At 42.1% G+C, this 24,231-nt stretch overlaps 1 protein-coding gene across 1 annotated transcript in view; it reads right to left on the reverse strand.

Annotated features, from left to right (window-relative positions):
* The window catches only part of Fam135b (family with sequence similarity 135 member B), a 299,526-nt gene that overhangs the window by 48,607 nt on the left and 226,688 nt on the right, over positions 1–24,231 (reverse strand). Inside the window, exon 8 of the mRNA XM_015486690.2 lies at positions 499–652. Within this exon, the coding sequence (XP_015342176.1) occupies positions 499–652 (154 nt within the window). The remainder of the gene's footprint in view (positions 1–498; positions 653–24,231) is intronic.

Below are 24,231 nucleotides of genomic sequence, written 5' to 3' on the forward strand. Positions count from 1 at the left end.
AATCTGATGGATATTAGTAGGTTTCTGTAATCATCCAGATTAATTCTAAGTATTTAATATTTACATATACAAACATATATGAATGGGTGTATGCGGCTGTGCATATCATTCTTTACTATGGACATGTAGCTCTTTATTAGGATTGTTTTCCACTCTGAAGCTCCAATTCTGTATTACTGCATAGTTAAGGAAAGACTCTAAACCCACATTCTCCCCTAGAAGGCAGCATAACATTATGTACCAGGCAGGTATGCACTACGTGTTCTGTGTTTGGTGGATAAGTGAATGAGAGGATGAGTATACTCTTAGACACTAATATCTAGACTTACACATTGCCCTTTGAATACTGCCTCCTTCTAGAATGAGGTAGGGCACACTAACCCTCCCTGAACAATAGATGTTACCATGACACTTAGCAAAGCATGATACCCTTTCTCCAGCCCAGTGACCAAGGGGCAACATTAGCTTCTGGTCTTTTCCCTGCCCTTGGCCCCTTACCCAGCTCCATGTGTGGCAGCTCTGGGATGTCCCTCATGATGAGTAGGAAGTAGAGGCGGAGGCCCCGGTAGGCTTGTAGGAGCAGGAGACACAGGTCGCGGTGCCACTTGTGGGCATGCTGCATGCAGTTCTCTGAGGGGACATAGAAGCTTCCCTGTGGGTGGAACAGAAACAAAGCTGAGGAATGTCATGCCTGGGCTAGTAGCACAGGGATCCTTCCCTCCACCTGCTGTGTCAACCATCAAGGACTGTGTGGAAGAGAGAGACCTGAGTTCCCATGTCTTCTTTGTCTCTCTATGTGGGAAAAATAACGGAATCCAAAATACTCCTGTTTTGCCATGTTCAAATTAAAATGATAATAATAATATAATAATGATGATGATGATGATTGTGGTGGTGGTGGTGGTGATGATGGTGATAATGGTGGTCGTGATGGTGATATGGTATTGATGATGATGGTGATTGCTAAAGATGGTGATAATAATAATGATGGTGATAATAATGGTGATGGTAATAATGGTGTTGATGGTGATGATGGTGGTGGTATTGATGATTATATGGTGGTGATTGTTGAAGATGGTGATGATAATAGTGATGCAGATGATGGTGGAGGCATTGATGGTGATATGGTGTTGATGATGGTGGTGATTGCTGAAGATGATGATGATGGTGATGATAATGGTGATGGTGATGATGGTGGAGGTGTTGATGGTGACATGGTGTTGACGATGATGGTGGTGAATGCTGAAGATGGTAATAATGGTGATGCTAATGGTGATGGTGATAATGATGTTGATGGTGTTGATGGTGACGATGGTGGAGGTGTTGATGTTGATATGTGTTGATGCTGATGGTGGTGGTTGCTGAAGGTGGTGATGATAATTGTGATGGAGATGATGGTGGTGTTACTAATTGTGATGATGGTGGTGATGATGGTGAATGATGCTGGCAATGGTGGTGGTAATGGTGACATTGTGTTGATGATGGTGATGATTAATGAAAAAGGTGACTAGTGACAATGTTGATGATGATGGTGATGGCAAAGATGCCCTGACATGGCAGGTTTGTGAAACTGAGTGGGGCCCACTTAAGGTCCCCTTCCACTGACTGTGCCAGGGTCCACGCTAAGAAGAGGCAGGGACAAAGGCAGGCAGGCCTATTGGCACAGAGTGATAAAAAGAATTTGAAAGACCCTCGTGGCAGTCGGAGGAGTAGCAGCTATTGCTTAAAAGGAGGGAAACTGTCTTGTAAGAAGAATGAGGTGCTGAGGAGTTGCCTAACCTGTGTGGAACACGCCCCCTGGGGAGCTCTGGATGTGGGCACACGTGTCAGAGTGCTCTGTGTTACATATGTAGTTGGTGGACATAGAACCGATGACACTGGTAGAATTACAAAGTGTTTTGTCAAATGAGAAAATGATGCTTACATCCACAAAGAACTTGGAGACCTAGACGTGACAAAAAGGAAGAAATGGGACAATTTGGACTCTTTTTTTTCCTTTGGTACCAGGGATTGAACTCAGGGGCACTTGACCACTGACCACATCCCCAGCACCCTCCTTTTTAAAAATTTTATTTAGAGACAGAGTCTCACTGAGTTGCTTAGCATCTTGCTTTTGCTGAGGCTGGCTTCGAACTCCTGATCTTCCTGCCTCAGTCTCCTGAGCCTCTGGGACAACTTTGACTTTCTTGTCAACCCAAGAGACAAGGACATCCTGAGGTCAATGTTGGAGAGATGTGTTCTGAGGGCAGAGAAAGGAGTCCCACAGGGAAGTGCTCAGATGGGGAGAAGGGAAGCCGCTGGGCAGAGGGCTGGAAGATGGTGGAGTGAGGACCTGTGTCCCTCTGTTGCCCACATGGCCGGGTGGGAGGAATCGATGTCTCTGCGTCCTGTTGAACAGCCGGGCAATGGGTCGGTCTACTCTCCTGGCTCTGAGCCTTGGTCTACATGGCGGGTGACTCTGGCAGCCTTGTGCTCCAGTTTTTCTCCTTTACCCTTGCTGCCACCTGCGAGGGCATAACTGGTCCAGTGGGGGCAGAACAGGTCTGATGAGGCCAACGGCCATCGGCACTCCATCTGTGCTCCCAGTTGTGAGCAGGCGACGATGGGACTGATGACACCCTTTGTCCCCACTTGTCTTGATGACTGGGTAACATGGGCTGCAAGGCAGTATGCATCAGACCAGATAAAAATCTCAGGAATGTCATCACCTGGTTCGGAGACAAAGAGGTCACTGGTGTGCTTTCAGGGGCACTAAATGTGAGGGCGGGAAGTGCACAGGTGGAGCAGGGCACTGCACTCTCTCGGAGGCCTCCCAGAGGCTCACTGATGGCTTGGGCTCTGGACTTGCAGAGAGCCCTGGCCTCACAGCACAGACCCTGTCTTTGGACCCAGCCATTGACCAGCACTGGGTGAGGGCCACCCAGGGCGGATGGGAGCAGCTGTCTCTAGACAGGCAATCCGCACACTCAGCTGATTGCTCTTGGCCCCCAGCTTCCTGGCAGTGTGAGGAAGGGGTGCCTGCAGCCCAGGGAAGGTTCTGGGTGGCAGATCCACCCATGTCTGCTGGAGACACCCTCTGCGTCACCTCTTCTCCTCAGGGTCTCACTTTCCTCAGTTCTGAATCCTAGCATTGGATTATAAAGATTCCAGGTCCCTTTTGATTTGAATTTAAGAGAGACATTCCACAAGGTTTGCAGTCAAAGGACGTGCTCACTTCACAACCGGAAAATTCAGCCCCTGGAATGTCTGTGTCCCCCAGAACTCAGGCCAATGCACACACTGCCATTTCCCTTCTTTCCTATTATTAAAATCAAAATACAGAGAAGCCAGTGCAGCTGTGGAAAGACCAGCAGAGCTTGCACAGAAGAGGGAGCTCATGAGAGTCCCCAGGCCTGCAGAGCAGAAAGGAAACCACTGTTCATAGACCATATGGACAGTTCCATCACCAACCTGCAACAAGCACCGTCAGTGCTTCCTCCAGCACTAATGTTGCTTTTCAAAATAGAATGTAGCTGTTTAAAGAGAAAAACTCAGTGTCACCAAAGAAAACACAACACAAAGTAAAGTGCCCCATTCCCAAGTGCGATGATTTCTTGTGGATCTTCTAGAACTCTTCCATACCTGTGTGTCCCTCTGTTTTAGCATTTGTGTTCTCACAATGCATATGCATATTCCAAATTCACGCACAGATATACGCATGAGTTAGGGAATGCTCCTGTCATTTCTCAGTCCTTTTAAAAAAAAAAAATCTCTTAACAGGTCTCAGGTTCCCTCTGATCCTATGGAACAGTAAAGCATTTGGAACGCCTGTTTCCACTTCCTGGATGGAAAGACTGGCTCAGAGAGCTGAATGGTTAGCGCTGGTTCCTCTTCTTGGCAGCTGCAGAAATGATCCTGGAAGCTCAGGTGCCAAAGCCGGGCAGTCCTCCCTCAGCATGCAGCACGCGCCTCTGAAAACCGCGCCTGGCAGAGAACAGATGCTCCACAAAGGTCTGCTTGCTTTGACAGAGGCATTAATTTAAGTCCTGCCGTGTCTCCATTAGCTGTGACTAAGCAGACGGGACTATACAAAGGGCCTTATGAAGGCACCACACCCGCGGTCACGCGTCCCCAGTCAGTCAGCTTCAAGCGGCCCTGGGAATCCTGTTTTCTGTGCTGCCTTCTGCTCATAACTCCATTTTCTTATCACCATGACCTTGTTTTTAAAGTGCTTCAGACCCCAGTGAAGAAGGCAAGGAAGCTATGAAGCCTGTTATTAAATTTCACATTTAAAGCTAGACCCTGTGGCTATAATCCCAGCTACTCAGGAGGCTGAAGCAGGAGGACTGCAAGTCTGAAGCCAGCTGCAGCAACTTAGCAAAAATAAAAGGACTCAGAATAAAATGAAAAGGACTAAGGGCGCAGCTCAGTGGTAAAGCACTTGCCTAGATGTAGAGTGTATGAGACCATAAATTGAATCCCTAATACCAAAAAAGGAAAAGAGAGGAGGGGGGAATCTCAATCCTAATATCATGAATGTTTCCAGAAAGATACAAAGAGTACTTTAGGGAACCTTCATAAAGCTGATTCCGTATGATTATTGAAGTAATAAATGTCAAAATGATAATCCAAAGAGAGAACCTGAAAAATATATGGGTAAAGATTGTTATAGCAGACAAAAAAGAAAAAGGAGAAAGAAAGAAAAGAGAAACCTCCATTTTCCATAAACTACTCACCAGCATGACTTTTGGAAAGTGAGTAATATATCACAGAAAATCCCATTAGCCAGCCCTCCAGGCCTGCAGAGCCCATGTCAGTGTGGAAAAGCCAATGAGCGCCTGTTAGAATCGGATTGACCTTGCACAATCTCCCTGGCACAGAGAAAGAACACTCTAGCAACCTACTTTTCAAAGTCTGGGATAAAAACCCTAAATAATGAAACAGGACTCCAGCAGGCCAGACATACCATTAGGCTGCACATGAACCCACAGGAGAGGGCTCTTGCCGGGGTCCAACCCACACTGGGGCACACCAAGGGAGTGTCTCTCCCTTCCTGAGGGTGAACTAAGACAAGTGAAAGTGGGAAAAGACTTGTCTGATTGGAGTAAAGCATCGAGTCTGCAGCACCGGCTCCAGCCAACATTGTTTTAGTTTTGGGACTCAAACTCATGTTTGAGTTCTTGCTTTGCTTCTTCTTATCAACGTGGCTTTGGGCAGTTCATCCTATCCCTGCCCTGCAGATGCACCATCTGTAAAGAGGGGACCATCGTAGCTGCTGTTAAAGAATAAATGAAACCATTCTGGAAAAATGCAGACTGATGCAATGTTCTAATGGAGAATGGGAGCAAACGGAAAGGCATGTTTGTGCATCAAGGATATGCACATTGATGGCCTCTGTCAACATGTCTATGGGTGGTACAGCATAAGAATCAACAGTGACCCACCAAAAACCTTGTAGCTGCATCTTAACTCAACAGATGTCCAGTAGGAGCTCTGCAGGGGTGTGGTTCCGTTTGAATACAGAACCTGCTGACCGATCTGCCCTTCAACTACCATGTGACTGAGCCAACCCCTTACAGCACCAGTTTCAACATGGAAGGTCAGGATAACAATGGAGTTAGGTGCTTAGGAAAGTGTTTGATATATAGTTAAGTATGTACTAACTGCTAATTAAGAACCTTTAGTTTTTATTTCTTTTTCTTTCTCTACCACAGTATATACAAATTGAGCATAGCTAAGTTTGATGTGGACCCTTTCTTTATATATGAACCTCTCAAAACTTCATCTTTAAATCCAATCCCTGCCCTGGTCTCCAGATCTCTAAATTCCAAACTTCTGATTGAATAGCTTGCCTATTTGCCACAAAACCTTCTTAAAGGAGATTATTTGTCCCCCTGACCTGATCTCACTTCCCTCTGGTCTTCACTTACGGATCCCATTTCCTAACACCCTAGAGCCAGGGAGTTCTCTTGGGCTCCTGACTTTGTCACCTCAAGAATCTGCTATCAAGTCTGGGATTTCACATTTGGTATTCTCTTCACTCGCCCCAGAGTGACTTGTCTTCACTGGTTACTTGAATTATTCAAAACGTCCTTCTCATGGGCCTCACAGTTCTGGTCTCCAGTGGTCTGGTGCCTTAGTCCATGCAAGCCGGTTCACACCATCACTCACCACTGACAAGACAATTCCAGATTCCTGGGTGTGGCATTTGAGTCCTCTGCACCCTAAACTCCAGCCATGTTTCCACATTTGGATGCTGCCTCCACTTCTGTCCAGACCTTTAGGTGCATTTCTCCTCTTAAAAGCCTGTGCTGCTTCTGCCTGAGAGGCCCTCTGTCAGTCTTTTGGAATTACTTCCTGTGCACCACTGAGACTCAGAGCAGATGTCATCTCTGGGCACTTGTACAGCCACCCCTACTCTGTGACACCTCATGCATGCCTCATTAGACCAATTATCCAAACTCTTTCCTTGCAGCCTGAACACCTGCAGGGTAGGTGCAGCGTGCTGCTTGTCTCTGAACCTGGAACACCTAGTGCATAGGCAGTCACTGAATGCACAGAGGTAGACAAAGTGCAGGGACAAATGTAGCATTGTCCTACAGGTCACTGCAACTAGAACACTGCAGACTGGACCAACATATGCACATTGAAGGCCACCTTATCCTTGCCTCTTCCTATTTCAGAATTGTGGGCTTTCACACTATTTGGGATCTGGATTAGGATTTCCAAGATTACCATTACAATCATGCTGTAGACACTTATGTTTATTCACTTGTTCATAAGGAATATATAATGCAATCTTTGTTTTACTTGGCATATGATGAATGGCTATAATTCATAAAATAATTCAACCTTGCCCATAAAAGCAAGGCATATCTTTTGGCAAGAAATATCAATACATTTTATGTTAAAATTATCGGAGAATGCATAAATAGAATTGATTTTTAGTATTCTAGATATTTATTTGAAAAAGAAATGTAAGCACTGTCAGACCTCAGTATCTAGAGCACTATTACTACAGCTACCATGCCTTATGTGGCTGTGGTTGCCTGGTACTATGTTTTGTCTTTGTGTTTCTCCTCTTGGTGGTTCAGTGTCTTTAAACTATTATCCCATTTGTACTGATAAGAAAATAATCTTGATCATAAAAACAATAAAAATTGGCATTTATGATTTGACCCTGTTGAATGGCAGGCATGGTTCAAGTGCTTAGTTCTCATGCTGCCCCTGTGAAATAAGTCTGATTATTTGCACCCAAATTGTGGAGTAGGAAACTGAACCTCAGGATGGTACATACTTGTTTTAAGGTCTTCTGGCAAGAGGCCACTCAAGGCACTGGAAGCTTGCACACTCTCAGTCTGAACTCTGACCTTCCTCTTTGCACTAGCTTCACACAGTTTAAATACGTTGCCTGTGTCCACACATCTAGGAAGCGATAGAGTTGAGTTTCTAACTCAGGTCAGGACCCATTAGAAAGGAAAGCAGCTCCTTTAGGGAGCAAGAGAGTAAACCCTGTGATAACTAGCCTCAGCTTGCTGCTAGCTAGCTGTGACTTGGGAACTCACTTTCCTTCCCAGCCTTTAGTACCTGCTCTTCAAACACAAACCACTGAGGTCTTGTTCAGTAATTGCTCAACTCTGTGTCCCAGGGCTCTGCCTGGGTTCACCAGGCATGAGATGAACTATAAGTTAAAAATAGGAGTCAAAATTTAAAATATAAAAATTGCAAATGATCTTTCTATTAGTACAATTTGATTTGGAATTATGTTCTATCCCCTTGATGACATCTCACAGAGCTGATAGCAATAGTTGCCAGGCCAGGGCTGCATGGTGGGCATGAGGTGGGGAAGGCAGGCACCTTCCCTGTGTTGGCTCATGGGCTGCCCCAGGCATCTGCCCCACTCTGTATACGTAGCCTGCCCACCCTGCCTGTGGGTTCTACTTCTGTGTGTTCCCCTAACCACGAGTCCAAAATACTAAAAAATCCTCATCAGTACTGAACATGTACAGATTTTTTTTCTTGTCCTTATTCACTAAGTAACACAGTATAACCGCTATTCATATAGCACTTACATTGTATTAGGTATTACAAGTAACCTAAAGATGATTTAAAGTGTACAGGAAGGTGTGATATGCAGATTATAAGCAAGGCTTGTTTCACTTTACAGAAGGAACTTGAACATCCTTGGATTTCAATGTCTATGTTGGGTGAGGTCCTGCAAGGACTCCACTGAAAGCACCAAGAGAGGACTGAACATACGTCCTTCCCTCTGCCCTCTCATAGCTCCTCTACCCAGGGATCCTACAAATGACGGTTGAGCCATCACCAGAGATCTCACGGCCATGGAGAAGTAGGCTGGTCCTGTGTCTCTCTCTATATATACAGCTGTTGCACATTGTGCCCCTCGTGCAAGTCAGGGCGAGGATGCTCTTCACCTTCTCAGCTCCTCCCGTGCCATTGGTTGAAATAATACTTTAAAAACACGAGGTCTCTGTGCAGCAGAGAGGTTCCCCCAGCTTTCTAGTGCTCCTGAGGAATGGATCCCCACACAGGTCCTACCCAGCACAGCTACAGCCATTGGAGGCTGTGGGAGGGCAGGAGTGGGGTGAGAACACCAGTTCCCCGTTCTTAATCCTCTACTTCTAATTCAGCTTAATAATCTTGGCTTCTGTCTACCCATGTGCCGAGAAAATGGAAAGTTCTGGATAAGACACTGGGCTCTCCCTGTCCTCCCACAGAGGCGGCCTCCTCAGCCGGGTAGGCCTGGTAGGCTGAGCTGCACTCAGCTCTGGACAAGAATGCATTGTTTCTCAGTGCCCCTTACAGCCAGAAGCAGGTCCCATCTCCTTTGATGACATCACTCATCATCCTCTGTAGAGAAAGACAAAGGTGTCCCCCACACAGGCCTCTGGTGCTAGGGGACGGGGGTCACACAGGAGAGAGTCCACGTTAAGTAGAGGATGGAAATAGACCAGTGGTATGCACTCAATGTTTGGGGAAATCATGGGGTGCCGCAAGCATCAAGGAGGGTAAGAGTGGCTGGGCTTCCTCTTCAGCAGCGCTTTCCTGTCCATGGCAGATTGAGATGCTGTGGTCTATATAGGAAGTTGTCTGAGAAAGGAATTCATTGATTAAAAGTAAAATCCTGAAAATCACTTGATTAAACCAATGCCCCCAGAGGAGTCAGTTCTACGGTGGCTCAGAGGTGAACACAAACTATGTGCCTGAAAATCAGACCTCAATCTGTGCTGCTCATTGTTTTCATTTCTGATTTCTAAATATTGCCCTTTCCTGTCTGCTTATAAAAGTTTGTTTTAAACAGCAACTAAAATATGGTTTTTGATCAGTTTATTCCCAAGCCACTGCAAGGTTCATTTCTTTAAAAAAAAAAAAAAAAAAAAAAACCTTCCATTTGTGTGTGAAAAGCAGTATTCAGTGAACTTGGAATTAGAGCTTTTACCTAGGATCAAGAGGTCAAGTTTAGGATTTTCTACTCACTGTGAATAAGAACTTGCTTCTGAAATTGGACAGGAAACTTAGCTGCTCTCCAAAGGCAAGAAAGAGTGAGCCAGATGGTTCTTACTATCCATAAAGGACAATGAACTTGCAATCTATCTTCTTATCGTGATTATTATCGGTAGGAGTGCCAGATAAAGCCTTCCATTGATATACTAGAGTTAATACATTTTTTTAAATAAATTGGTCACTGCCTATAATCATCAAGAGATTTTGACCGACTTAGAACTTTAAAAATTGTAGCTAATTAGTAATTACACAAGTTGACATATTGATGATGAATAATTCATAGCCATCTTACAAATTCCCTTCATACCTATGTGCACTTTGCATGAATATATAAGTTGTGCTATTAAACTGTTTGACCTGAGAGAACTGTTCACATATCATCAGCATTATGATCAGTTATCTTTATACCCTTCTGTAAGTGAGCAGGGCAGTTCCATTTAATTTATCATCAGGATCCTAATTGCTCTTTATTGGGTGCTTCCTGTGTGCTCATCACCATGCTGAGCACTTGAGTTCCAGAGGTTAATAAATACTGACCCTGCCTGGCAGGGCGTCCACTCAAGCTGGAGTAAGAAAGGACACAAACACATCTTCGCTGTGCACCATGGTAAGTGTGGCACTGGAGGCAGCCTCAGGGGGCTGAGGGTGGTGAGTGCATGGGGTGGGAATGGCCCCCTGAGAGAGATGATGCCACCGTTGAGCTGGAAGGTGAGGAAGGCAGGGAGGGGTGTCTTTCAGGCACAAGGACCATTCCAACGAAAGCCACAGAGTAAAGAAACAAAGTGCAGGAAGATAGGAAGTCAGTGTGCAGCTAAAGTGAATGTGTCTGGTACAGAAAAGCAGGACATAACGCCAGTCAGACAAGCTGCAGTCAGTCATGGAGAAATCACATTCATCAGGACACACAGTCAATGTGCAAACAGGTGACAGCGTGGAGCAGTAGGAAAAAGTGATGGGAGTGGACTCCAACTCTCTCTGTGACTCTGGCTTCCATAGTCAAGGCTGTTGGTCTCTCCAGTTCCTGGGAAGGTTGGAATCATGATGCAAACTCATGAAGTAGAATAGGCCTGGACAGGCGAATAACTGACCCCAGTTCCACAGTCACAAAGAGACAAGCCTCTAATTCCAAAGCAGCAGAGCCTGACTTAAAGGTCAATCTCTTGGTACAAAATTCTACCTTCACCAGAATCAACCCTAAGTTGCTTCTCAACTGAGGGGGAGGCAGTGTGAATAGAGATAATGGAAACAGCAGGAGCAAGAGGAAGCAACTGTTATCCACAGGGCTCACTCATGGACCTCAAGAACAGTGAGTTCCACTTGGTGCCTGTGCCCTTGAGACCACAGTGTCTGGTTTTACTTTGAAAGTTGCAGGTTTGCTGTGATGCCCCTCAGACAATGAAGACAAAATATGTGATCTTGAAAGTAGAGTTGACCATGTGGAGGAGATGGTAAGAAACCATGAACAGAACATCCAAGAATTATAGGAAAACCTGAAAAGTCCAAATTTAAGAGTTTTCAGAATAGATGAAGGAGCAGAGATACAAACCAAAGGAATGCAAATCTTTTCAATGACAAAATAGCGGAACATTTCTCAAACCTAAAGAATGGATTGGAAAATCAAATATAAGAGGCTTACAGGACCCCCAATGTACAAAATGACAGCAGACCCACATCAAGACACATTATAATGAGAGTGACTAACACAGAGAATAAAGATAAAATCTTAAAGGCTATGAGAGAAAAAAAATCAAATTACTTATGGGGAAACCAATTTGGATCTTGATGGATTTCTCAACCCAGACCCAAAGCTAGGAGGTCCTGGAATAATATATTTCAAGCTCTGAAAGAAAATGGATGTCAACCAAGAATTATATATCCAGCAAAATGAAGTTTCAGATTTGAAGATGAAATTAAAACATTCTATGATAAATAAAAATTAAGCAAATTCATAACTAGAAAGCCTACACTACAGAAAATTCTCAACAAAATATTCCATGAGGATGAAGTGAATAAAAAAGTGAAAACCAGCAAAAGGAGGATCTACACTAAAGGGACATTTAACCAAATGAGAAACACTAAGTCAAATTAAAAACCAGAAATAAGTAAAAATGGCAGGGAATACAAATCACATCTCAATAATAACCTTGAATGTTAATGGCCTAAACTCATCAATCAAAAGGCATAGACTGGCAGATTGGATTAAAGATGAGACATAACAATATGCTGTCTTCAAGAGTCTCACCTCATGGGCAAAGACATCCACAGGCTGAAGGTGAAAGGAGAAATCTTATCACTCATATGGATTGTGTAAACAAGCAGGGGGCTGCCATCCTCATCTCAGATAAAGTAGACTTCAAACCAAAGTTAACCAGAAGAGACAAAGGAGGAAATTTCATACTTCTTAAGGGAAGTATATATGAGCAGGACATAATAATTATGAATATTTATGCCTCAAACAATGGAGCATCTATGTGCATCAAACAAACCCTTCTCAATTCAAAGAGTCAAATAGACCACAACACAATAATACTGGGTGACTTTAACACACCTCTCTCACTACTGGACAGATCTTCCAAACAAAAACTAAATTAAAAAACTATAGAATTAAATAATACAATCAATAATTTAGACTTAACAGACATATATAGAATATTTCATCCATCGATGAGCGAATTTACTTTCTTCTCAGCAGCACATGGCTCCTTCTCTAAAATAGGACATATCATATGTCATAAAGCAACTCTTAGTAAATACAAAAACAACAACAATAACAGAGATAATACCTTGCATTCTATCAAATCACAATGGAATGAAATTAGAAATCAATGATAAAGTAAAAAATAGAAGTTAACTCTCACAAATGGAGACTAAATGATATACTATTGAATGATGAATGATAATAGAAGAAATCAAGGATGAAATATTAAAATTCTTAGAGGTAAATGAGAACTCTAATAAAACATATCAATATCTCTGGAACACTATGAAGGCAATACTAAGAGGAAAGTTTATTGCACTGAGCACATTCATTAAAAGAAAAGGGCAACAAATAAATGACCTCACACTACATCAAAGGCCTAGAAAAAGAAGAACAAATCAAGATCAAATGCTGTAGAAGAAAGGAAATAATTAAAATCAGAGTTGAAATCAAAACAAACAATTGAAAAAATTGTCAAAACAAAAAATTGGTTCTTTAAAAAAATAAATAAAATAGATAAAACCCTGGTCATGCTAATGAAGAGAAAAAGAGAGAAAACTCAAATTACTAAAATACAAGACAAAAAAGAAAAATATCACAATGGACATGTCTGAAATACAGAAGATAACAAGAAACTATTTTGAAAATCTATATTCCAACAAAATAGAAAATATCAAAGAAATCGACAAATTTCTAGAGACATATGACCTACCCAAACTGAATGAGGAGGTCATAAACTATTTAAACAGATCAATTTCAAGTAATGAAATAGAAAACTCCATCAAAAGTCTACTAACCAAGAAAAGCCCAGGACCAGATGGATTCTCAGCCAAATTCTACAAAACTTTCAAAGAAGAATTAACACCAATATTCCTCAAAGTATTCCATGAAATAGAAAAGGAGGGACCCTTTCAAACTCATTCTATGAGGCTAATATCCCCTGAGACCAAAACCAGAAAAAGACACATTAAAGAAAACTTCAGACCATTATACCTGATGAACATAGACACAAAAATTTTCAATACAACTCTGGCAAATCACATTCACAAACATATTTAAAAGATAGTGTCATGATTAAGTGGGGTTCATTCCAAAAATGCAGAGTTGGTTCAACATACAGAAATCAATAAGCTTAATCATATTAATAGACTTAAGAATAAGAATCATATGATCATCTTAATAGATGAAGAAAAAGCATTTGACAAAATACAGCACACCTCCCTGTTTAAAACACTAGAAAAACTAGGGATAGTAGGAACATACTTCAACATTGTAAAAGCTATATATGCTAAACCAAAACCAACATCATGCTAAATGGAGAAAAATTCAAGACATTCCTCTTAAAAACTGAAACAAGGCAAGGATTCAACATCACCCTTGAAACTCTAGCCAGAGCAATTAGAGAAAAGAAAAAAATTTAAAGGGATACAAATAGGTAAAGAAGAACTCAAACTATCACTATTTGATGATGATATGATTCTATATCTAGAAGACCCAAAAATTTCCAACAGAAAACCTGTAGAACTAATAAATGAATTCAGTAAAATAGCAGGATATAAAATCAACACCCATAAATCAAATGCATTCCTATACATCATCGATGAATTCACTGAAAGAGAAATTCGGAAAACTACCCCATTCACAATAGCCTCAAAAAAACAAACAAACAAACTAGGAATCAATCTAACAAAAGAGGTGAAAGATCTCTACAATGAAAACTATAGGACACTAAAGAAAGAAACTGAAGAAAACCTCAGAAGATGGAAATATCTTCCATGCTCCTGGATAGGCAAGATTAATATTGTCAAAATAGCCATACTATCAAAAATGTTATACTGATTTAATGCAATTCCTAATAAAATCCCAGTGACATTCTTCATAAAAATAGAAAATGTAATCATGAAATTTATTTGAAAAAATAAGAGACTCAGAATAGCCAAAGCAATCCTTAGCAAGAAAAATGAAGCAGAAGGCATCACAATACCAGACCTTAAATTATACTATAGAGCTATAGTAACAAAACCAGCATTGGCACCAAAATAGACTGGTAGACCAATGGTACAGAATAGAGGACACAGAGACAAACCCACATAAATACATTTATGTCATACTAGACAAAGATGCCAAAAAACTTCACTGGAGAAAAGATAGCTTATTCAACAAATGGTGCTGGCAAAACTGGAAATCCATATGTAGCAAAATAAAATTAAACCTCTATCTCTCATCCTGCACAAAAATCAGCTCAAAGTGGATCAAAGACTTAGGCACTAGAACAAAGACCCTGCACCTAATAGAAGAAAAAAAACAAGCCCAAATCTTGACCATGTCAGCCTAGGATCTGACTTCCTTAATAAGACTCCTAAAGTGCAAGAAATAAAAATCAAGGATCAATAAATGAGATGGATTCAAATTCAAAAGCTTCTTTTCAGCAAAGAAAACAATAATGTGAGAAGAGAGCCTACAGATTGAGAGAAAATCTTTACCAAATACACTTCCAATAAAGCATTAATCTCTAAAATATATTAAGAACTTAAAAAACTTAACACCAATAAAACAAATAACCCAATCAATAAATGGGCTAAGGAACTGAATAGACACTTCACAGAAGAAGAAATATAATCAATCAAAAAATATATAAAAAAGTGGTCAATATCTCTGGCAACTAGAGAAATGAAAATCAAAATTATACTAAGATTTCATATCACTCCTGTCACAAGAACAATCATCAAGAATACAGGCAACATTAAGTATTGGCGAGGATGTGGGTGAAGAGGTATGCTCGTACATTGCTGATGGGACTGCAAATTGGTTCAACCACTATGGAAAGCATTATGAAGATTCCTCAGAAAACTTGGAATGGAACCTCCATTTGACCCAGCTATCCCACTCCTCATTTTATACCCAAAGGACTTAAAATCAGCATAGTACAGTAATGCAGCCACATCAATGTTTATAGCAGCTCAATTCACAATATCTAAACTATGGAACCTACCTAGGTGTCCTTCAATAGATTAATGAATATAGAAAATGTGGTATATAGATTCAATGGAATATTGCTCAGCTTTAAAGAAGAATGGAATTTACCAGCAAATGGTTGATGTTGGAGAATATCATGCTAAGAGAAATAAGCCAATCCCCAAAAGCCAAAGGCAAAATGTTTTCTGTAATATGCCGATGTTAATTCACAACAAGGGGAGTGGGACACTATAGAAGAATAGAGTTACCTTAGATTAGATAGAGGGAAGTGAAGGGAGGGGCTGGGAGGGGATGTGGGGATAGGAAGGACAGTAGAACAAAACAGACATTATTACTGTATGTGTACATGTGACTGCATGACCAATGTGATTCCACAACATGTACCCTCAGAAAAATGAAGTATTACATCCCTTCTATGCATGATATATCAAAGTGCATATGTGCATTCTACTGTCATGTATAACTAATTAAAACAAATAAAAAAATTTAAAAAATAGATTCAAATCTGATGTGTTGTATTTTTAATTGTGAAAGACATTCATTCCTCCAATTGACTCTGGAGTCAGCACTGAGTCAGGATCCATGGTACCCAGTGCTGAGTTCTGCGGTCTCCGTGAATTTGCCCTTTGTTTCTCCTAGGACTCTCAACAGGCTTCCTGGGCACACTAGCACTGCAAACACAATCTACATTCTGATACCAAACATATACTCTCCCATGCGCCTCCTCGTAAGCTCCCTTTCTGAGACTGAGCACTAGGCAGTATGTACAGGGTGGGGTGACATGGGGTGGGGCAGAAGTGGCCCATCTGTGCTCAGGCCTGGACAATCACTGTGGCACACAGCTGTGACTTGAATGAGATGTGCCAATCTGAGTCCGCATGCCTACCCCCTCCCAGCACCACCTTGCCATGAAGGTGCTCAGTGATAACCTTGGCCACCTCTTGGGATGTTCTGAGACTAGGTCACAGGGAAGGCTTTCATAGAAAACTTGTATAGAAAACCAGCATACGCTAGGTCTGGCTTTTACTGAAATAATCCTAGCAATCATAGAAACCAAGATCATGATACTTATGTGAAAAGCCATAGTTTACCTACAGCTTTTAAATCAATTCTATAAGGTTTGTATCATTATTAGTCTCATTATATGGGTGGAGAAACAGTGACTGATCTCTTAGATAGTGTCAGGAATCAAGTGCTTTCTATAAAAAATATTAATTATCAAATTAATTTATCAAAATTAGTAGACCAAAAATAACCTGAATGATTTTTTAGTAAAATTTCTATCCTGTTGATGACCACGTTGCATCCAAGTCTTGCCATGTGGTTTCAGTAGCTGAATTTGCTTGGGGTTTAAGATCAGTTGTTAAACACGTGGCCACTGAAGGGGCCCAGCAGCAGAGTAATGGGCTCATCATTAGACCCACCTCCAGACGACAACCCTGCAGGAATCCTGCCCTCTTTAGCTGCCTGGAGAGACTGGGCACAGAAGGAGGGAGAGAGGGAGATCTGGAACCCCGTTTCAGTAGTCTCCCAAACACAAGCCTCTTTTGCCCTTCAGTAGTTGGATGGAGCCCCCAGCTGGTATGCAGAGGCCATGTCACCACTGGGTTTATCAATCCTGACGTGGATACATCCTTCCAGTGCAGAAGACACTCAGCACTCCGTAGTCGAAAACGCTGCCCCTGTCTATTGACACATTCTCAGCTCTGGCCTTTCCATGTTCTAGCATTTACTCCCATTCAGGCTTCATTAAGAGCCATTCCCCACACGGCATAGCATTCAGCAAACTTGTTAGCAGTTGGCAACTTGCATTCTTAATATTTAATCTAATTGAGAAAACATTACAAACTCGAACAGAACAAGTGATTAAGGTGTCACATCACCACAAGGTCACAGATAATCTTTCTGATGAATGTCTTCATTTTTATGGTCTTCTTTAAAGAAAGTTCTGATTTAAAGACAAAATTGCTCTTCTTCAATCTGATGTATATATGTTTCTGAAAAACAGTCAAATGTTTGATATGCATGATATTTTAGAAAGGCAAGATTTTGTGTGTTATGACCACAGGGTCAACCTGCATTCAACATGGGCTTCTACATGGTCAACTCCATGGCAAGAGAGGGGATGGCTCAGTCTTCCACTGCTCATGTGAAAACGCTAACTCTTTGGAAAAGAGTTTTGAAATAAGCTACAGCTGATTGTGTACAAGTGTTGATAGGATTAATTTACAGAATAAATCAAATGCCTGATACATACGTGTTAAGTGTAACCTAGGGCTGATCCACAAACAGGGACTACAGCAAATTAAATAACAATTACAATTATCATAGTCCAGTTTTTTACTAATTTTTACTAATGCCACTATAATGTTAGCATGTCATCTCCTTTTTCCTTATAAGTAGGTCACACTCACCAGTTATAGGAGACAGACAGGGAGTGGGAAAGGGTAATGGTCAGGCTCCCTGGGATATTCTAAACCTATGCAGTTTCTTTCTTCTCTCTCTCATTTACATGATGCCTGTTGTCCTTTTATTGCTTCAGGACTTAGCTCCCAAATTTGGAAGAGACGTATTTTGAAGATGGGATTTGGCTTATTACTGATCAACTGTGGAAGAAGTGTAGCTCCCTTACAGCTATCTATTTGTGGATTTAAGCAAGAGATAGGGCAAGGGGTGAAAATACATGGGAATGGACTGGGGCCTGTTTAAATGGGGAAGGAACCAACTCACTAGCAGTGGAGAGGGAGCGAGAAGCTCCACTGAAGGACGAGAAGGGACTGGTGGATAGGAACCCTTCCACACCCCAGAGATCTCTGGCTGGAAATCCCCTCTCAACTGCCTCAAAGTGACTATTGAAGCACCCAGTGGTGTTCTGGATGGCTTCCTATGGAGGCCTTTCTAACCCTAAGGCCAGGGCCCAGGCATCCTCCCTGTGCCTCTCCTTGCCCTGACCTTCATTTCCCCTACACCAGCCTAGGCTGTCCCCAGCCAGTCTCTTGTCTCAGCCTGGCTGCACCTGTCCTCCTCACCTTCCTTCTGCTTACCAAGTCCTGCCACCGCCAGCCAGGCGATGGCCCCACACTTCTCAACAGGGATTCTAGTCAAGGAGCATTGATCTCATCTTGAGCTGCTGCTCCATTGCCCCAGCTCAAAGCCATTTTGATTAACACTTGCACACCAAGGCTTGAGTCATTCTATCAAGAGTGACCATCAGAATGGAGTAGAATATACATACAGAGTATGCTCAGCATGGTGTGTGAATGCATTTTTTTCAAGAATTATTTATTGAGAGCTATATCTGAGCTAGGTGCTAAGCAAGAGCACTGTTAGGAAGTGAAATAGCTGCCTGTACATGATTTCTGCATTCAAGACTCTCTTAGTTTAGATCATAGCACTTACCACACTGTACTGAAATCGTTCATCTATGTGCTCCATCACATAGATGAACGATTTCAGTACAGTGTGGTAAGTGCTATGATCCACAAATCCACAGATGTTACTGCAGCACAAAGAAAGCCAACAGTATCATTCTGGGGCAACTCAAGGGAAATGACATATAAAAAATGTCCAGACCGTGTAAAAGAAATAGCCAGATAACGACAGGAGGAAGAAAATTCCAGTCACATAGGTAAAGACAAATGAAAGAAAAACCTTTTGTAGAGTAGAAAACAAAAGTGACACAATTTTAGGAGAAAGTCCATGTGGGGATAAGATTGCAGTGGAGGCTACACTTTGAGGTGTCAGACAGTAGGAAGGCCTCTGTGCTTTGTCCTGATGGTAGATATAAGATCCATCACTTCAAATTGGCCAACGGTTGGGATGGAGCAGGAAAAGGGTTCAGAAGAAGAGCCAGGAGTGGGGAAGCTGTGTATCCAGACAAGAAACAGTTAGGATATACACCCAGGCAGGGGCCAGGGAGGGGCCCAGCACAAAACAAAGATTTGTGTTTCTAAGAATCAGCCACTGATGTTGATGAAAGTGAGAAAAGGGGATCAAAGATGATTCTGAGCTTTCTGTTGAGTCATTTCATAAGCAATGCAGATAAAAACATCTTAGGTCCTGAACAGATGGGTCCAGCTAAACAGATGTGCTAAGATTAAATCCTGATGGCCAGCTGCCTGGGCTCAAATCCTCACACCACCATTCACATCTGCCTGACCTTGGACCATATACTCCTCTTTCCAGGCCTGAGTTATAGCTGTAAAATAAAGGAATAGTTTCCACATAGGATGCTAGAGAAGTAACTCAGATGATGTGTGCAAAGGCTTAATACAGGGACAGAGAACAGTAATGATGTAATGTAATATTTTACTAATATTATTTAACTAATTGATTGAAAGATGGAGTCTGGTCTTAATAATATCTATGGGATTAAGGTTTCTACAAGTTCACTGCCATGATCACTGTGGACAATTTTCATGTAGCAAACAGAAGACTAGACTTGGAGTCTTAAGTCAAGCACCCAATCTTTACTATCTGGACAATCCTAAGCAAGCCACTACCCCTCTCTGGGTGCCAGGTTCCCATTCTCTGACATAGGCAAAGAAATTCCAGAGGTGTTATGAACCTTAAATAAAAGAAGAGGATAAAAATGCTTTGGGACATAGACAACACCACAGAACCCCAAAGTCATGATGCATTTGCTCACAGTCTCATTGATAATTCTCAGAAAGAACAACTAACATAACTTGGGAGGTTTGCAGGAACTCTCCAGTCTCTCACCCTGTATCCCACCTGAGAATGACTCAGATGCTATGACCCATGCTGAGTCAAGTTTAGGGCATATTCTTAGAAGAGTGCTACAGTCCTAACCATCTTACAAGGGGGAAACTAAGGCACAAGGATACATAACTAGTAGATGGCATAACTTTACCAGGCCCTTGAGCTATGAAGTCTTCCATCTCCTTTACTCTTCAACTGTGTGACCTTAGACAAGTAACACAAACTCTAATTGCCTTAGTTTCCAGATGTGTATGATGGTATAATAATAATAACCATATAGCTGTTGTGAGGGTTAAATGAGATAATCTACATAAGTTCTGTTCGTCACCATCACTATCATCATCGCATCATTATCATGATCACCATCACCATCCCCATCATCATCACCACCATTATCATCGTGGTTATCAACACCATCACCATCATCATCACAATCACCATTACCAGTGCCAACATTGCCATTCTCATCATCATCACCACCATCATCACCATCATGATCAATCACCATCACCATCATAATAATCACCACCTTCATCACCACCATCATGATCATAATCATCACCATCATTATCACCCTCACCATCAATATTGTCATTATCATAATCATCACCATCATCATCAGCAACATCTCACCATCAGCACATCACCACCATCATTACCATCACCATCATTATCATTACCATCATCACGCTCAGCATATTACCATCATTGTCATCCCCATCATCATCACCACCATCATCAACCTCAGCACATAACCTCCATTGTTGTCATCATCATCATCACTATCATCATCATAATCACCATCACCACCATCATCATCACTACCATTATCAGAGAGAGTGAAGCTGAGTGAAAAAGCATGGGAAGAAGACAAGGACTTGGGATTTATTTTATGGAGGCTTTGAAATTTAAATAATTCTCATTTCTATAAAAACATTACCTTGCTCTTCCAAATGATGAAGACATATGTGGCCCTCCCTTTCCATTCTCAGTACAATGGGTAGACTTTATTAAAGGAAAATTTAGTATTTATGGAAACATAACAACTCAGATTACTTCCAAATACATAAGCAATGAGACTCTGGAGAAAAATAAAAACCAAATCTACATAAATGTAGTTCTTTAATTAACTAAATATCATATGTGCACATGAGAAAAAATAGTAATAATTCTGCTTCTATTGTCTCTAATTGTAGATATACTTGAAGTAATGAGAAAAAATTACAATAGTATAAGGATGACTATGTGTCAGTCACTCTAAAAGCTTCAGTCATGAAAGAACCCCGAGACTCCTATGAGGCTAGCAGTGAGTTCTGTTCACAGTCATTATTAATTTGTGCAGTACAAAGAACAAGCACTTCATATTCATGAACAAGTTGTTATATAGTTTGTTAGAGCTCAAAAGACATTCTTAGAAAAAGAAGTCTGGCTTCTTGATCCTTAGTTTACTCTTCTGTAGAGTGGGGCTCATACTCATATTCCTGGATGTTAGAAAACTCAGAAGAGATGCAGTTTGCAAGGACTGAACACTGTGAAGGACACAAGGAAATTTGTTCTATAAATAACTTTCCAAAGTATGCTACAGCCACTGAGTTCACTCTGCAGAGACTGTACCTTGCCCCACTTCCCTCTAAACACATGTGTGCACGTATACACACACACACACACACACACAGACACACAAACAGCAACATGGCTGAAGACACTGCTTACCTGGCATACCAGTGTGCTCTTTGAGAAATTAAATTGTACCAAAACTAGAAAATCAAACTATTTCTAAAACTTCAACAATAAACATGAACTGGAATAAGTGGAGCCCATTGGCAGGTGGTAACAAATACCAAATGCTTATTTACCAGGCCATGGTCCGCCTGGCCTATCAGCAACCGCCATTAATAACCACTCAGCACTTCACGAGCAAGTTGGTCTCCATGGGAACAGAAGGTAATATCACACCACTGTTCCTGGATGGATCTTTTATTATTTCAATATTTGAAAAGTGATTTTTCAAGATGATAGGAACTATCAAATATATTCAATTATGCATAACATGGAGAGAGAAAGCATGGGGTTTAGAATATTCCTTTGGTCATGCATACTTTTCAGGGAGGTAAGAAGACACTGAAACTTTGGGGAAAGCATTGAAATTTTCCCTTCTCACGTAACTCCCAGAATTGCTAAGCCTGGCACCTGCCCCTGCTGGCTTTCATCACAGGCAGCTGATTTCTTATCTTTTATTTTACAGAAGCCATTAGATACCCATGCTCAGAACTCTGGGCTCTTGGCAGGGCCCTCAGCAATCACACATACAGATCATACAATCTCCACACATATTGGTGATGGACAGTGAGAAAACACAGCTCACAGTGACAAATGGGAAGGCCACACCATCCTCCAATCCATGAATGCAGAGCACCAGTCACCCTTGGACTTTCTCTCACCCAGGCCTCCTTCTTCCCTCCCTGTGACACACTCTTGTCCTGTCCCATTCCTGATGCCATCAGAATGGATCAGTTCTCTCCCTGATTATGTTAAGGGCTTTCTGTTTGTTCTGTTGCCTCCCTCTAGGGAGGACTTTCAGAGGTGCATCTGGCACACTGTAAGTGCTTAGCTTAGCTCCCTCTAGGAGCTCAGCCTCCCGGGGGACACAGGTGGGGCACGTGGTGGTGAATGCCTGTAAGCCATTCCATACCCAAAGGTGCAGAAGGCTGACCTTGGGCCTTGGTCATTCTGATGTGTTTGAACATATCCACTCATTTAGCTCTCAGCCCAAACCTGAGTTGTTCTTATTAACATTATGTATTTCTATTTTGCGAATGAGTTTGACTGAAGTAGGGAGAGGACAAGTGACTTGCCTAAAATTGTGTGCGCACGCACACACGCACACTCACACACACACACACACATGCATATTCATGCTTGTGTGCTCATACCCACTTGTGAACAGAAAGTGGCAGAGTTGAGAGGAGAATATAAGCAGTCTGGAACCAGAGTCCACAACCGGGACGTAATAGATACTCGCAGAGGTACATAATTTTAAATGTTTGGTTGCGTGGAGGGGGTCATCCTCCAACAAAAGCCCAGTGGCACATGGTTGGGTCATCCTTCAAGCCTGTAGTCCAGAGCAGAGCTGGATAATTTCTTCAGAGATCAGGATAAGTGTACTTCATACGTCATCCCAAGCAGCATCTCAAGTGCCACTGTTCCTCTGGGGCACCTGGAAAGGCCCTTCTGTGACCAGCTACTAGCGAGGGGCCCAGTGGCTGGGCCTGGACGCTGGGCTGCAAAGCCAGGGCAGCAGGCCGCTGCTCATCAGCTGGCTTCCTTAAGTTTTCTTTGCTTCTATTTCTTCATTTTAAACATGAGATTATTAATAACCTTCCTCATAAGTTGTCATTATAATTAAGTGAGTAGATGAACGTAAAGGACTTCCAGAGGTGCATCTGGCATACTGTAAGTGCTTAGCAAGTGTGTGATAATGACAGTGGTGGTGCTGCTGCTGCTACTGAATTGAAAATAGCTTTGTTCCCAACTCCATCCCAAAGAGAATTCTAAGAAAACGCATTTTCAAAAGACGTTGGTTCACAGTGACAGTGTGGATGTCGTCGGCTAGTGGGATATTAGGAAATGGGAAATTCAGCAACAAATAACTGCCACATATCAATGGGGAAAAGGGGACAGAGAGGGGCGGACTACTGCTGTAACCAGTAAGGACAGAGAACAGATTTGCTCACCATCTGAAATAACTACAACCCAGAAAAAAACCTATGAAACAAGGGACGCAGTCATCTGACATCAGGCGGTATAGACTAAAAATCAAGGGAACCCAGCTGTTCTAATCCAGACTCTGAGGCAGGAATATGGACCTGGGGCAAGCCCCGGTGGGCTCCCTCCTTTGAGAAGTGGAAAATAGCACAGGGCAGTGGTGGACAAGGGGGAAGACTTCATAAGACAAAGTGGTAGAGCAGAGAGCTGAAGAAAACATTCCCAGAGCCCATGCAGAACCAGAAATAACTGATGTACCCACAACAGAATGGAAAACCTCACAGCTCACGGGCATTGATTGGTTAGAGAAGTCAGAAGAGCATTATCTCGGTAATTGGACAAGATCTGTCCTGAAGGAAAGGCTTCTCTCTTCACTTTGAATGCAAGACTCAGAAAGATCAAACCAATTCCAAATAACTTACCCTGCATCCCATAACAATGCTCAGGAGTACCCTTAAACAAACACAGAAATATCCAGCACTGAAAATGGTACGATGGCAATGCCTGGCACTGAATAAAAAGCTACCAGGCATGCCAACAATCAGGAGAGACACCACAGACTGAGA

The sequence above is a fragment of the Marmota marmota genome, unplaced genomic scaffold, assembly GCF_001458135.2.
Source record: "Marmota marmota marmota unplaced genomic scaffold, marMar, whole genome shotgun sequence".
NCBI lineage: Eukaryota > Metazoa > Chordata > Mammalia > Rodentia > Sciuridae > Marmota > Marmota marmota.